Below are 16,687 nucleotides of genomic sequence, written 5' to 3'. Positions count from 1 at the left end.
AAAACTAAATCCATGAAGCTAGGTGCATCATAACCATAGAGTGCCATGAAAGGAGTCATCCTGATGGACATATGATAAGTGGTGTTATAACAATACTCTCCCATATGCAACCATCTGACCCAAGCTTTTTGTTGTGCAGTTACATAGTTCCTCAAATATCCCTCCACCCATTTATTCACAATCTCTGTTTGCCCATCTGTCTGCGGATGATAACTAGTGCTAGGTGTAAGATCTGTACCACACAACCTAAACAACTCCTGCCAAAAAACACTCATAAACTTACTATCCCGATCACTGACAATGAATCTAGGCAACCCATGTAACCTGAATATCTCTCTAAAGAAAAGATCTGCCACCTGTGCTGCTGTGTAAATGGACGGAATAGCAAAGAAGTGAGCGAACTTCGTCAAGCGGTCCACCACCACATAGATGCAATCCCTTCCCTGCACTCGTGGTAAACCAGTGATGAAGTCCATCGAAATACTTTCCCATTTCCTATCTGGAATGGGCAAGGGCTGTAATAAACCTGCAGGAAATGTGTGCTCTCCCTTATTCTGTTGACAAACCGCACACTCCCTGACATACCTCTGAACATCATCCTTGAGCCCTCTCCATGTGAACCGCTCTCGGATCTGCCTGTAGGTCTTGAAGATCCCCGGATGCCCAGCTGTGGGTGCATCATGAAATGCCTTAAGTATCACCTCTCTCAAATGTGATGATGGAATCAAATAAACCCTGTCTTGAACTCTGATCAATCCATCTATCACCTCATAGCGATCATCCTGTATAGTACCTGAAATCAATCCAGAAGCCCAAGCATCTCCGACATACTCTGCTATAATCTGATCTCTCCAATCTCCTGAAATCTCTGCCAGAGCACATAAGTGAGGTCTCCGAGATAAGGCATCAGCCACCACGTTTTTCTTACCTTTGACAAACTCTATGTCAAAGTCATAAGCCTGCAATTTAGTAACCCATTTCTGTTGCCGGTCATTAAGATCACGCTGGCTCATGAAATATTTTATGCTATTGTGATCAGTTTTGATCACAAACCGTCCACCTACTAAGTATGATCGGAATTTGGCCAATGCATGCATTATGGCCAACATCTCCCTGTCATAGATAGAATAGCTCCTCTCAACACCTCGAAGCTTCCTACTCTCGAATGCAATGGGATGTTTCTCCTGCATCAATACTGCCCCTATCCCATCACCTGAAGCATCACACTGAAGTTCAAATGGCTTCGTGAAATCTGGTAGAGCTAAAACCGGACAAGATGACATCACTTGTTTGAAGTGGTCAAAACATCGCTGCGCTGCTTCTGTCCATACAAAGGCTCCCCTTTTAGTGAGGTCTGTCAAAGGTGCTGCAGTCTGTGAAAACCCCTTAACAAACCTCCTGTAAAACCCGCATAAACCAAAGAACCCCTTAAGCTGTGTGAGGTTTGTGGGAGTAGGCCAATCTACTATAGCTCTAATCTTTTCGGGATCAACCCGAACACCATCCGCACTAATAATATGCCCAAGGTATAGTAATTCTGTCATACCAAACTCACACTTAGACTCCTTGGCATACAAAGACTCTCTCTCTAGGATAGATAATACCTCCTCCAAATGCTGTGAATGTTCCTCCCAGGTCTTACTGAAGACCAAGATGTCATCAAAGAAGATCAAGACAAATCTCCTCAACTGCTCCCTGAATACCTGGTTCATACAACTCTGAAATGTAGCGGGTGCATTGGTTAGTCCAAATGGCATAACCATAAACTCAAAGTGGCCATAGTGACATCGGAAGGCTGTTTTCTCAATGTCCTCTGCTCTCATCTTGATCTGATGGTATCCAGATCGCAAATCAATTTTGGTGAAGAAGCATGCCCCATGCAACTCATCAATCAGCTCATCAATCCTAGGAATGGGATACCTGTTTTTAATTGTTTTCTTATTCAATGCCCTGTAATCGATGCACATGTGCATCGTCCCATCCTTCTTCTTTACCAAAACTACAGCTGAAGCAAAGGGGCTTTTGCTAGGCCTGATGTGCCCCATTTCCAACAACTCCTTAATTGCCTTCTCTATCTCATCTTTATGTTTCTTAGGATGACGATAAGGAGTGATCATCACTGGTTTGGCTCCCTCCTCGAGCTCAATAACATGCTCTGCACCCCTGTTAGGAGGAACCCCGTGAGGAATATCACTGAATACCTTGGCATGCCTGTCAAGAATCTCCTGTATATCTGGTGGATAACTCTTCACTCGAGGCTCCGGTGAAGTTGGCATAACTAAGCACTCTGTCGCCCACTCTATGTCATTATGTCGAAAAAGTTTCTCCATTCTCCTCAAAGAGACTACCCTGCAACTCCCATCTGAAAGTCCCCTGAGTACAACAGTCCTACCCTCATGCTGAAACCTCATTTCCAACTTCGCTAGGTTGAAAGTGAACTCAACCAGCGATGCCATCCATGTCATACCGAGGATGACGTCGTAATCTCCCATGTCCACAACATAGAAATCATCCTTCAACTCATAACCATCTCCAAATCTAATGTGAAGATTTGAAACCTTCTGAGTACATAATAGCTTTTGGCCATTAGCCACCATGACTCTAAAACCATCATGCTCCTTTGTCTGTAAACCTCTCCTGGCTACCAACTGTGTATCTATAAAGTTATGTGTAGCCCCAGTGTCAATGAGAGATATCACTTTCTGCCCCTGGATAGTGCCCCTGACCTTAAATGTGATTGCCTTTTGGGCCCCTGTCAAGCGTGCCAACGATCTATCATCCTTAGGAATGCTGCTCTCCTCTATCGTGTTACCCTCATCTGAATCGGAGTGCTGATCCTCCCCCTCTGACTCTGACTCCTCTGCTGAAAAATACTCCATTTGATTTGCCTTAGCCTTGAGAGGGCATTTATGAGATAAGTCCCAAGGCTCTCTACACTGGAAGCACAATTTCTTCTTTCGAAGTTCATTCAAGGTTTCACTGTCTAGTCCTTTTGATCCTTCTTTGGGTTTGTTATACTCTTTCTGAAATGGTTTTTTGTCTTTGTCCTTGCGGTAGGAAGAATCTGTTGAATGGTATTTTCCTTTGTATACCGAAGGGGCTAAATCTCGTGCCTTTTTAGTTGCTTCTGCTAAGGTGAGTGGATCATGTCCCTTCACCCAACCACGTAATGGATCAGCAAGCCCATCACAAAATAACACCACCAATCTCCTAGGAGAGATATCAGTAACAAGTACAGACAAACGCTGAAACTCGGCGATGTAAGCATCCACTGAACTTGACTGTTTTAACTGTGCTAGCTCCTTGAAATGTAACTCGGGATCCCTAGTGTCAAATCTCTCAATCAATCTTTCTGTGAATTCCTCATAGGATGTAATCTGATTATGCCCCAGAGTCACCATGCCATGATGCCACCATTCATGCGCAACGCCGTCCAAATGCATAGCCGCATACTTGATAGCCTCATCCTCAGGCATAGGATTTAGCTGCAAGTATGTATCTATCTTCTGCACCCAAGCTCGTGCAGTCATCTTCCCTGAAGCATCATAATAAGGCAAGGAAAGTTTTCCAACTTTCTTCCTCAGCTCAAAATTCTGATTCCTCCCTCCTGCTCTAGGCATATGTCTCATCCTCAAGTCCATATAATCTCTGAGGGAAATATCTGCCTGAAACTCGGGTCCACTGGCCTCCCAGTCCCTCCTGAACTGACCCTGTAACTCAGTAATCTGCGGTTCGTTCACTGGTTGAACCGGATCCCTAGGTGGAAAGGTGGGTAGAAGAGGTCTCGAGCTCGCTGTTCGAGCTGGGCGTGCAATGTGTCTAAAGTTATCCGCCTCATTCCCATTGTTGCCATGTCCATTATTACCATTAATATTATTCTCAGGGTCATTGTTGTTGCCTCGGCCTCCATTATTATCATTGCCCCTATTGTTATCGTTTCCATTGTTGGCATCACCTGGATTAATATTAACGCCCATCTGTCTAGCCATAAGCTGCAACATCATGTCCATTCGCCTATTCTGCTCCTGCTGCATACGCTGCCCTTGCTCTAACGTACCCAGCAACTGTCTGAACATTACCTCCCCCTGATCTGGAACGATATTCCTCTCATCTCGGTCACCCATACTGCTCTCCTGCTCGAAAAATATTTCCTCTATGTCTGTATGACTGGATTCTATGTCCACCTGCACGGATGAACTAGACTGCTCACTCTGACTATCCGGATTTCTATTTTGTCTGGCCCCGGTATTGCGAAAATTATAATGCCCCTGTCGCATGCTCAATCATACATTCTGGACTTGTTTTATTTCTGCAATATGTTTTGGTGAAAGTTTCCCACAAGATGGCAGAATCTTCTGCTCTGATACCACTGTAATGGACACCCCCTGTTCGGTACTAAATTTATGTCCTTTTTACTTAGTGTAATTTTGTCAAACAGTTGGTGTGCAAGCTGACTACTGGATTTTTTGGTTCTTGATTTGCTATAGGATAAATTTGGTAAACTGATATTTATTGTAAAGCTTTCAAAGTTTATTCAATATAAAAATAACCAGACATATCAAATACCAAAAACAAGAGGATTAATGCTGATGGTATTTATTTAATTCCAACTCCAAGCATACAAATCAGATTTGAAGAATATTACAGACCATCTGATAATAAACAAATTCAAACCTGGACTCCACAAGTATAGAACCTGCTGAAAACACTGTTCATGCACTGTAGCTGCACTATTCACGGCACTGTAGCATTTTTACTATTCATGTAGCACTGTAGCAAAACACTATTCACGCGGTACTGTAGCAAAAACACTGTTCACGCGGTACTGTAGCAAATCACTATTCACGCGGTACTATAGCAAAAACACTATTCACGCGGTACTGTAGCAAAAACACTATTTTCAAATCTGCACTTTCAAACCCCCGTAAAAACATCATGCGAGAGCACCAAATGAAGCCCAATGTGTTTCCTGAATGAAAACACCATTAATCCTCCTGACTGTGTCTTTCAACAGCGAAGAGAATGCTAGCAAAGAGGGATTCCGTCCTCCAAGCCCAATAATCAGATTTCTACGAAATCAAACAGCATAACATTAATTCATCCCCAGCATATCCCAAAAGAGAGCTCTCAACCTCCATTTATATCTTCTCCCTGGATGCAAACACTTCATTTCCTAAATGTGGGATAATACAATTAGAATAAAATATTATTTCCCACAATGTACCATTAAAGGGAACTTTTAATATTTTAAACATTACTTTATATTCCCAACCTTATAAAATAACGATAAAGTTAAATATTTAATTTAACTTTACACTTTATCGTTAAATATTAAAACATTGTTGATAATCCCTTTAAATCATTGTCGCCTTCAAATATTTTTACTGATAGTTATGCCAACCAGGTAAACGCTAAAAATTTCAAGTCACTGCTTGGAGACTAACTTACTATAAATAGTAAGTGTCTAGAAACCCTATCAAAGCAGCACCGATTGGCCTGAAATCGAAAACACCTAGGCCAAAACACCTCAGGATCCCATCAATGTCCTTGTTAGCCTTCGGGACCATGTCAGAATAGGCTAACGACACCCCATATCATGTTGCGCTAAAAAGGGGACATTACACTGTCATACGACCGTACGTTTTTTTTTTCATCTCCTAATTTAGTTGTCTTAGAGAGTCGTATGCTCGGGGCCCCTGTCTCTGGGATTGCCCTTCATCCTTCTCGGTTTTCCTCGCCCGAGAGTCACCTGCTGTGGTCCTGTGCCTCTCAAGTCCCCTTCCATCCTCTCGGGTGTCCGTTCAGCCTCTCAGGTTCCCTGCGTGCTTCGTGTGGTAGGCTTTCAATTTGAGCCCGTTGCTGGCAAGTCTATTTTCAATGGCCATCGGAAGACCTGGAACCACATTCTACAGGGACCACAACCTCCTTCCCGTACGTAAGAAGAAGAAGAATAATAAAGATTTTGAAGACTGCAGTCTTCCATACAGGGTTCCAATCGTTGCCAACACTCCTCAGATTATCTATGTCGCCAGGGTTTGGGGCGTCTCCCTTCCAATATTCTTTATATTCCGGCAGGTACACCTCTGTTGGTTGCTCTGGTTCCTCTACTTCGAGCCTGTAGCTTTGGAACATTTTGTAATCCTCCATTTGCCAGTGGAAGAGCCTGTTAAGTGAGCATACCTCATCTTCAGAACATCCCTCCAATTCGAGCACCCCTTCACTGTTCGGCTCCATCGCGTTCTTGCCCTTGCTTTCATCGGGACCCCCTTCCCCTTTATTAGAGTCCTCTGAGTCCGAGTCTGAAGAGGCGAGCTCTTCGTCGACATCTTGGGTGTGTAGGTCAATGGTATATTTCTGCCCTCCCTTCTCCATGGAAAGTGTATTTTTCTTCCAGTTGTGGTTTACCCTTGCGTTGATCAACCACGCTCTCCCCAGGATGGTGTCATAGCCTTTCTTCTTCGAGGGAATAACCACGAAATCTAACAAGAATGGTTGCATACCAATCGTCACTTGCTGGGCCATCAACAGGCCAAGTGGCTTAATGCTGTATTGGTCCGCTCCCACCAGGTTGAATGTGGGTGGCCATAGGGTAGGCTTCCCCAGCCGCTTCCATGTTTCTTCTGGTAGTACATTCACCCCAAATCCACCGTCCACAATGGTGTCCTTCATAATGGTCCCACGGATACCCATTTCTACCACAGCTAGGTGTCTACCACTGCTCAAGGCTAGTAACATCGGGTCAGTCGAAGGGCTGACGGAAACCTCCACCTGTGGTGTACTCTTCGAAGCGGTGGCGGGAACCTGTACCTGTGGTGCACTCGACGATGCGGTGGTGGGAACCCCTACCTGTGGTGCACTCGATAATGCGGTGCTTTGCACATTGGTGAGGATGGCAGTCCTCAATTGTGGCATAGAGTCTAGAAGGTCTTTTACCTTTATCGGCACCTCTATCTGCAATATTTGCCCAATGATGTTATTTTCTGCTTCCGTACGGAATGATGTTCAATATTGGCCTTTGCCTCTCGTAATCTCTCCTTCTCCGTACGGGGGTCGGGATAAGTGGCTTTTTTCGTTTGGGCACGGGTGATCGCCAGTACTTCTTTCTCACCAGTCTTCTCAGCCTTCTCAATGTTGAGGAGATTAACCCTTGCCTGCGGGCAATTTGCGTCCTCATGGTCGCCTGGCCCACACCAACGACAGAGGTGCTGAGGGGTGGCTTCCTTTGTGCAATCACGGGTGAAGTGCCCCCACTGATTACAGGCCCTCCATTGGATAATTGGCCGGCCCTTGGCGTCATACTGGATACGGCTTCTGTTATTGTTATTGTTGCTATTCCTTCTGCCGAGGCATCTGTTGTCCCGGTATCCTCTAGATGATGCTGTTGTGTTAGTATGTTGGCCGGTACCCGCTGGTGCGGATGTTGTGGCCTGCTCCGTGAACAGTACCTGGTTCATTTGCGTACCTCGGGTTTTCATGTTGTATGGGCACTCCTTGGTGGAGTGTCCCATCACTTGGCAAATCTCACAGAATGCCTTCTTTTGGCAAGTACCCTTTGTGTGCCCTTCCTCTTTGCACTCAGTGCACCATATGTCCCCTTCGTTCTGACCAGTGCTTCTCATTATTTTGAATTCCTTTCTCATTCGCTCCATGTCTTTCTGGAGCGCTTGCACCCGTTTGCCAGCCTCGTCATCGCTGCTGCTTTCCTGTGAAGAGTCATTGTCCTCGGATGAGAATTTATTACTTTTCTTCTTCTTTGATGTTTTGTGTTTGCTCTCCAGGTCCATCACCCTATTATAAGCGTCGTCATATGACGTCGGGGGTACAATTTTCATCTTCCTCCGTAGGGAGGATTTCAACCCTTCAACGAACCATCGTTTCTTCAATCCATCTGCGGGTTGGCTTTCCATTTTACCCAAGAGTTCTTTCAGCCTCCGACTGTATGCCCGTACTGTCTCCCTGGTACCTTGTTTGGTACTGTATATCTCCGTTACAATTTCATTGTCATCACAGAGCAACCGAAACTCCCTCGTGAATTCCTTCTGTAGATTGGCCCATGTGGCCACTTTTTGCTTGTCCACATCGGAGTACCAATCTATGGCAACTCCTCGTAACGTGGTTGGGAACTGCTGTACCCAGTCATCCTGGTCTGTTACTCCGTTGGCGGACCAAATGGTTTCACATGTACGGCAATGCCGTAAGGGGTCTTCCTTGCCCTCCCCTGTGAACTTTGGCAATTTTTGTTTACTCGCCATCCCACCGCTGGGTCTCGCTCCTCTAATTCCTTGTGTACTTGTACTTGGCGATCCTCCGCCTCCTGCAACTGAACCTCCACTCGTGGGTCCTCCGGAAAAAGTTGCTGACACCGAACCAAACAAATTGCCTCCCGTACGGTACCCTTGTGCTCCCTCGGCACCTTCGGTCGTACCGTCACCTTCCGGTGTCTCCCTCCGGTTGGTTGTCTCCCTTCGGTTGTCCTCTGAAATGGACAAATTCTTTAGCAAGTCTCTAGTAGCGTCGATCAGGTTTAGACTTCGCCTTGTTTGTTCCACCAACTCTTCGCAGCTTCTTACCCTACGGTGGTATTCTGGCGAATTGTAGAGTTCTCCTTCGGCACCCTCCGTGACTCCTTCTGGCAGCCCTACAACAGTGTAGACAGTGTAGTTCTCTCCGTCTATCTCTGCCTCCGCAACCTCCGTGACACCTCCTGGGTTCCCTTCAGGCAACCCCTTAGCCGGTCGTCCTTCGGCAAGCTGCCTTAGCCTACGCCTTCGTTCTATCTGCTGTCTGAGATTCAACGCGGTTTGTGCCACTTCCCATGCGTCACTCTGTATCTTTTTATTTTTGTCTTTATTTAGTCTATTGGGCATAAGTCACTTCCATACACAACAAACACACGCCATGTACACAAAAAAACTTTTATTATTTTTATTTTTATTTTGCCTTTCGACCACAATTTATATCAGCAGTGTGTCGGGATTATTACAAGGTTCAATTTCCTCCTGGCCTGGCGCCATCTCGTTCCGTTACCTGTCGGCTATTCTCTTCGTAGCGTTGCAGGATTTGTTGTCGTCGCTCTTCCTGGGCAATCTCCTCCAGGCGGGCTTGTTGTGCCAGCGATGCCTGTGCAAGCAACCGGGGGAGGTGGTTCATCAACCGGTTTACTGCCGGGCTAACCTCCAGCGCTGTCCACACGGCACTTGGTGGGATTTCTGCCTCCGCTGCTTCTCGTCGAACGTATGTCTGAATGGCTACCTAGAGCAAAATTGAAAATTCTCGCGTTGCCGTGTCTTCTCCTGTGTAAAGTTCTGTCCGTGCGTCATCGGCCTCCGGGTTTACTTCACCAACGGGTAGGCCCATTGTGTCTATGCGCCATCCGTGTCTTCCGTTCCCGAGTTCGTCTAGGCAGCGGCGCCAAATGTTTGCCCTCTCGGGTAAACGGTTAAATGCAGAAAGTAAATGCACAGAACATAATGGAAATATATTAAATAACCAGCCTCTGTATTAATTCCACAGTCTATGTACAATAAGTGCTTATAACATTACATCTGACACGACTAACATGATCCTACTTCGAAGAAAAGGTACACAATATATAATACCCGAAGGGGCGCGACACAACCGTCGCGACTCCAACTACCTACCCGTCGGCTAACTAACTGACCGCCGTAACTCATTATTACCGACGACAACATAAACATAATATAACAACATAACATAATGATTATTCCCGGCAACAATAGCCATCACTAGATCTAGTCTAAGACAAAAAGTTATTCAACATCTACCAGGGGATGAGCATTATGATAGAGTGAAGCAAGCTTTAGAGAAGAACCCTTTGGACCCTTGTTTTGAAGGATATGTGTTAGAGTTTGATGGCTTATTAAGATATCAAGGGAGGATGAATTTCTTGATTCTGGAGATCTAAGAAAGTTAATTCTTGAAGAGGTCCATAATACACCATATTTGGGTCACCCTAGAGTGACCAAGATGGTTGCAGAATTAAAGTCTCTATACTTTTGGCCAATGCGCAAGAAAGATGTCATAGCATTTGTGGCTTAATGCTTGGAGTGCCAGTGAGTTAAGGCTAAGCATATGCATCCAGGAGGACTTTTATTTCCACACAACATACCAGAGTACAAATGGCAAGTAATTAGCATGGACTTCATACAAGGGTTGCCAATGTCTAAGAATAAACATGATTGCATCTTAGTAGTTGTGGATAAGTTGACAAAAGTAGCACATTTTATTCTAGGAAATCTCAAGGATGGATCATGGATCCTAGCCAAGAAGTTTGTTCAAGAGATTTTTCGCTTACATGGAGTGGCTGAAACCATCATATCTGATATAGATACACATTTCATCTCAAGATTTTGGGCAACATTGAATGCAACATTGGGAACAAAGCTGAATTTCAGCTTAGCTTATCATCCTCAGACTAATGCACAAACTCAGAGGTTACAAGTTATCATCCTCAGACTTAAATGTTGGAAGATAATTTGTAACCAATACTTTTGATTTGGCAATTTTTTCCCAAAATATTTTTGCTGCTATGGATAGGAGTATTCAGTGGAAAGGTTGTGCTAACTAGCTGAGAAACAAACTAATGATTTTTGCAAAATCAGATATGAAGTGACTTTATCAATGAGACCAAATTTAATTCATTTTCCCTTTTTTCTACTACGCCAATAACCTACGGAATTTAAAAAAAAAAAGACATAGGTCATCCATGAACTTACGCTTGAGCAGAGAGCATGATAGTGTATTGGGAAATAAATTGTTGTATCTCACATCTAAATTTTGGCCTCGTAAGTTGAATTAGTAGCAATTCATTGAATAAGCGGTATGATTCAACTTGTAAAATTTGTAGCAGTAAAGTCCTAACTAACACTATTTATTTTGATACACCTATATAGGGTCATATCTTGATGCAACCAAAAGAATAGACTGTTGATGGAATATAGAGCGACAAAGAAACAAAATAAACATTGTTTTTTACGATACTACTAAAATGGTATTTCAAATCTTACCTACAATTTGTAAATGAATTTTGCTAAGCTGACAATTTCACAAATTATATCGTATGGAAAATGCAATACAGCCAAAAAATATCTCTCTACATAAAGATCAATACTTTATAATTAACACTCCAATTTGTGTCTAATTTTTCAGAAATCCTACTTATGAACTATTAGCAATCTATTCTCATTAGATAAGAAATTTATGATAAGAGAGAATTCAAATCCGACTTACAATAGTCCCTTGGTCAAATATAAGAACACGATCCATGTTGGAAATGGTAGTAATACGGTGTGCTATTGTTATCACTGTCATACCCTTGCATTCTGTTGCCACAGTATCCTTGATTAATGAAGTAGTTTCTGGGTCTACATTTGCAGTGCATTCATCTAAGCACAACACCTACATATTCATCAAAAGAGCCATATATTAAATAGATATATAATAAAAAATTAATTTACTTTTTCAAAAAGCAATTTTGTTTCCCCATGGGCTTGGAAAGAAAATTGTACATATGGCTCACTAAAAATAATGGTTGAAAAATTATTGCATGATATTTTCAATTAGATTTCTATAAAAATCATAGACATGCTTCAATGATAAATTCTAAAATTTAATTTTATCTTCCAACATTTAAGTTTTTAACAGTATTGGTTACAAATTATTTGTTTTGAGAAAAGAACTATATCTCATGTGATAATGTTTTAATAAAGAAACACATGTAGGTAGAATCAGAACCCTATCATACTGCAAATAGGCAATAAGCATAGTTCCACAGAGTCTTGGAATGGGGGTAGGGATAGTATTTTGGGGATGAAGGGACGAAGGGCCTAAGTTTGGGATGGTAGGGTGGCAATGGAGAAAACATAGTATAATATTTGAAAATTAGTTATAAACAAATGTTTGAGAAATGACAATTGAAATTGTAAACTACCTAATACTAAACACATTGCATTTAACAATGAAAATGCTAAGTATCAATACATTATTATATCCAAAATGTGATTGTGATAATTAAATTCAAATTCAAATACAATTGGCCAACAGTGCAATGCCTCCAATCATCCCCAAAGTTTGTATTAGACTCCTCATCATTGGAATTGCTACACTTCTCAAGGTCAAGCTCCTCCAAACTAGTGCCAACCAACCTTTTTTGTGCTAAATCATCATTACCTTGTGTTGACTCCTTTAGCTCTAGGTCACATCGGGTTGTTAGAGTCTCCTTGTACATAAGCATGTTATAGTCAATGAGATGCATGTAGATATGTACAACTACAAACTTCTCCACCCTCCTAGAGGTAAGCCTCAATGGCTAATGTGATTGTTAAGGCCTATGCATAGTCCACCACAAAATTGGATCGTCTTGTGCCATGGTTTCTCTATTAGCTTGGCCCTCTTATAGATATCCCCTAAGAGTGGCAAATCTTTTTCACTTATTACGAATGATCACCACATCCTTTGCACTAACATTTTTTAATACCCTTCATGACCTTGCCTTCATCTCAACATCTTGTAGAGGGGTAACCTTGTGAAGCCTTTACATGTACCAATTTGAGTCCAATTCATACGTATCCGTGTGCGAGGGAGTATTGAACTTCTCCCATCTCTGTTGAATAATTGGCCTAATATGTTCATGATAGAACTATAGATCATGATAGAACTGTAATGTGGGATCTTTCTATTGTACAAAACCTTCATGTGGCCATAGCTGATAAATGTGAAGACTAGAGAAATGTATTTTGCATCAGCCCAAAAAGTGTCAATTTTTATCACTTTCTTCACCATCTTCCCATGCTTTGACTTATAGTCAAGCCACCAATTACACTTTTGTGTCATGACCATTTTGATATGCCTATTCCAGCACAAGCATCCTCTCTGAGAGAATGAAGTAAGATGAATATCTAGTCACCATAGTTTTTAAAAATTCCTTCTTGGAGAAGGTATACAATAATGCATGTGGAGGGTGGTGGTTGTAGATGAATAATTGCACATCTCTAGCATCATGAAAACTTGTTCAAAACTTCAATGCACTAAATTTCTTCCATGTGTTGTAGTAATGCTATTCACACGGGAAGAAATCTACCAAATATGTCTATAGGCTGCCTCAATCATTTTACTCACAACTTTGCACACATAGGCCACATTGTAATGTCCCCATTTTTAGCAAAAGTGATTTGTGAAATGTGAACAATTAACTTAGTTTCCAAGTTCTTCCGAAGGCTAATTGGTGAACAAGGGAGGTCTCCAAAGTTCTTGAGGATACAAGTCCAAACTTGTAGAGTTATGGTTGTTGGCAGTGAGATAAGTTGGCCTTGATGAGCCTTTTGATGCTTTTAGAATTTGTTTCCGATGTTTTGGGAGCTCTCCAAACTTCTTGGAAGAGTAGTCTATTTTTAGTAAGTCACCCAGTTGCCTCCGATCATCATCCCAAGTCTTCAGTATCATGTTGGTATGATCTGAGTCAGATTTCTATGTCATTTCATTGCTTTCTGCAACTTGGATTAATTATTGAGTTATTAATTAATTATTCACTTAAGTTGTCTAATATTGAAAAATAATAAATGGGCAACTTAGTGTAATAACTTGCTAAAAAGGTATTGAGATGTGTTCTAAGTTGGACGCCTTGTCTTGGGGGACTTTGCACATGAAATTAATTCTCCAAAGAGGTCTTTTTGTGAGGTAAAAAAAATTATCCTATTTTAAAATTGGTTATTTCCCTCCAAAAAAGTAGGTTTTAGGGCTCATTTTAGAGTTTAGACTTGGACAATGATATTTTCTTTTGTCGGAGAGAACTTGAGTCCTTCCAAAGATTCTTGAGGATGAAAACCCTCTTGCATTTGCTGGTTTGAGGAGTGAAACCCCTCTTAGCTAGCTAGTGTGGTTTCATACAGAGATCACCATTGTGATACAGAGAATAGTTCTAGTTTGGATTGCAGATATGGATCTACTTGATGTCTTTTGAAGTTGTTGATTTTTGATATCTGTGGTCAGATTGTTGAAGTTTATTTGAGGAAGAGTTGAAGAACCTTTTTCTTGTTGGTCGTACCATTCTTCCCAAGTAGATTAGACCATTCCTCATGTCAGGCCATACAATCTTTGATTACAGGTATAAAGGTGGTTTGGCATAATATTGTTTGTAGTTTCGGTTGCCATTTACATGACATTGTTGCACCTCTAAAGGGGGTTCATTGTAATGTCCCCTTCCTAAGCACTATTAGCATGTTGACCGTTAGCATATTCAGTGGGTTCCCATAGGTTAATAAGTTAGGGTTAGGGAACTCATTGGGCATTTGATGACAATTCAGTCCCGACGATGACAGGTGTGGCTTTGAGCTTGATTGGTTGAGATTTGGATTATGACCTTTTGTGGAGGGGATTTGAACAATTTGTCTGTTTTTAAGTTTTTAGTGAGTGGCAATCTGGACACCGACTTGGCCAATTGACAGTATTTCTATTTTGGGAATGTTGGTAAATGCATCTGATGATATCTTGATAGTTAATGTGCTCCAAAGAGATTAATTTGAATAACAATAAAAATATTAAAGTTAAATTAAAGATTTAACTTTAATGTTATTTAATTTATTAAAATGACTAAGTAGGTGCTCCAAGTTATAAGGTATAGTTTCAAATATTAAATAAAATGTTCTTTTAGAAGTGGGCGCCAATGTCAAGAGTCATAAGGTGATATTAAATTAAATTAAAAAGGAGCAAAACCCAAAAGGGGCTGTGGGCTTTTGGAGGAGTATATACTGGGTTTTTGATCTCATTTTTTATTATGCATAGATTTGATATTGAAAACAGAACTTGCTGCATTGAACTTGTTCATCTTGTGGCTTTGAGAGGACAAAAACCCTTGTAGAGAACATCTTTGTTAGTGAAAGATTAGCCTGGAGGATTGACTAGTGATTTCATTCAAGAATCACATTAGGCTTCATCTAAGATTGATTTACTGTGTTTCTAAAGAGGATTTCAAAGTACAGATTTCAAGGCAAGAACTTGATCTACTGTGTTTCTTCAGAGGATTTCAAGGTTTTTGATCTCATTTTTTATTATGCATAGATTTGATATTGAAAACAGAACTTGCTGCATTGAACTTGTTCATCTTGTGGCTTTGAGAGGAAAAAAACCCTTGTAGAGAACATCTTTGTTAGTGAAAGATTAGCCTGGAGGATTGACTAGTGATTTCATTCAAGAATCACATTAGGCTTCATCTAAGATTGATTTACTGTGTTTCTAAAGAGGATTTCAAAGAACAGATTTCAAGGCAAGAACTTGATCTACTGTGTTTCTTCAGAGGATTTCAAGGTTTCTGATCTCATTTTTTATTATGCATAGATTTGATATTGAAAACAGAACTTGCTGCATTGAACTTGTTCATCTTGTGGCTTTGAGAGGACAAAAACCCTTGTAGAGAACATCTTTGTTAGTGAAAGATTAGCCTGGAGGATTGACTAGTGATTTCATTCGAGAATCACATTAGGCTTCATCTAAGATTGATTTACTGTGTTTCTTCAGAGGATTTCAAAGTACAGATTTCAAGGCAAGAAGAGCTGATTTTATTGAAGAATTTCTATTGTTCATTGCCTGTTTTTCCATCCGTACCATTTCCTTGGTTGGCTGTACAAGCTTGGAAGTGGCGTGGGAGTTTGTGGTGAGGGTGGTTAGGGTTTGGAGTGTTTCTTGTTGCTGTTTGGAGGTATTTAGGGCCTTCCCATTAAAAGACATCCAATTCGTGGCTTTTGGAGGAGATATTGGAAGGTGGCATCCAAGTTTATTGATGCCAGTATGCAGATTCAATGAAAACTCAGACCTGTGTATGTCCAGATTTAGTGGGTATGCTTGTATTGTATATTTGAAGCATTTTGGCTATCTGGTGTTCCTTTTGATGCTATATTGTAATCAAATTTCTGAAATCAAATCTGAAAACCATTTCCAATTGTGGGTTAATTTCATTTTGAAGAGGATTGCAAATATTTAGATTATATTGTTGCTGCAATATTTTGTCTCTGCATTATCCATTACATTGTGTTTCAATCCAAACCATCTATAAGCAAACAAAACTCTGAAAAAAAAAAACAAGGTGTATATTACATTCATTTTTTCAAGAGTTTGTTGGTCATACCATCAAGTACAGGCCGTACAAGTGATTGTTCGAGGGTGTGACTCATGCTGGGAAAAGTGCTTGGTATTTTAGTTGGTTTTCACCTTGTTTGGAGGTGTAGTGATCTTCTAAATTTATTCCAAACCATTTGACATAGCACTTTGATGATTTTGGAGGTGTAGTGATCTTCTAAATTTATTCCAAACCATTTGACATAGCACTTTGATGATTTTGGAGGTGTTTTCGATGATGCTGATGGTGTTATACGGTATACCTATTGTACTAGCTTGATGACAGACCTGTACAGGTCTGATCTCAGTCACTCGATTGTTATATTCTCTTTCCTAAGTGATTCAGTGAAGTCTGGGTGTGCTATGAGGTACATTACCAGCTTATGATTGTTTGTTGAAGTTTTTGGGCATGTGTTAGTGAGTTGCTGGATGATTATCTTGTTGTCCAGACTTGCTTTAGCATATCACAGAATGCTATCAGACCTACTATAGCTCTCTTCATCACTCTTCTTTACAACAGTTCTTAATTACCAACACTTCATATCAATTGTTATGCTTC

At 41.3% G+C, this 16,687-nt stretch overlaps 1 protein-coding gene across 4 annotated transcripts in view; it reads right to left on the bottom strand.

The window, feature by feature from the left end:
* Nucleotides 1–16,687, bottom strand: part of LOC131037392 (ABC transporter C family member 13) — a 361,462-nt gene that overhangs the window by 16,408 nt on the left and 328,367 nt on the right. For 3 of the 4 annotated variants that reach the window (XM_057969521.2, XM_059221855.1, XM_059221856.1), the window contains one exon: nucleotides 11,251–11,418. In XM_057969521.2, coding sequence (XP_057825504.2) covers nucleotides 11,251–11,418 — 168 coding nt within the window. Of the gene's footprint in view, nucleotides 1–11,250; nucleotides 11,419–16,687 lie in introns of those variants that run through there. The other variant, XM_059221854.1, reaches the window with a different exon arrangement.

The sequence above is a fragment of the Cryptomeria japonica genome, chromosome 5, assembly GCF_030272615.1.
Source record: "Cryptomeria japonica chromosome 5, Sugi_1.0, whole genome shotgun sequence".
Lineage (NCBI taxonomy): Eukaryota > Viridiplantae > Streptophyta > Pinopsida > Cupressales > Cupressaceae > Cryptomeria > Cryptomeria japonica.
This window is presented reverse-complemented; position numbering and strand designations above follow the sequence as displayed.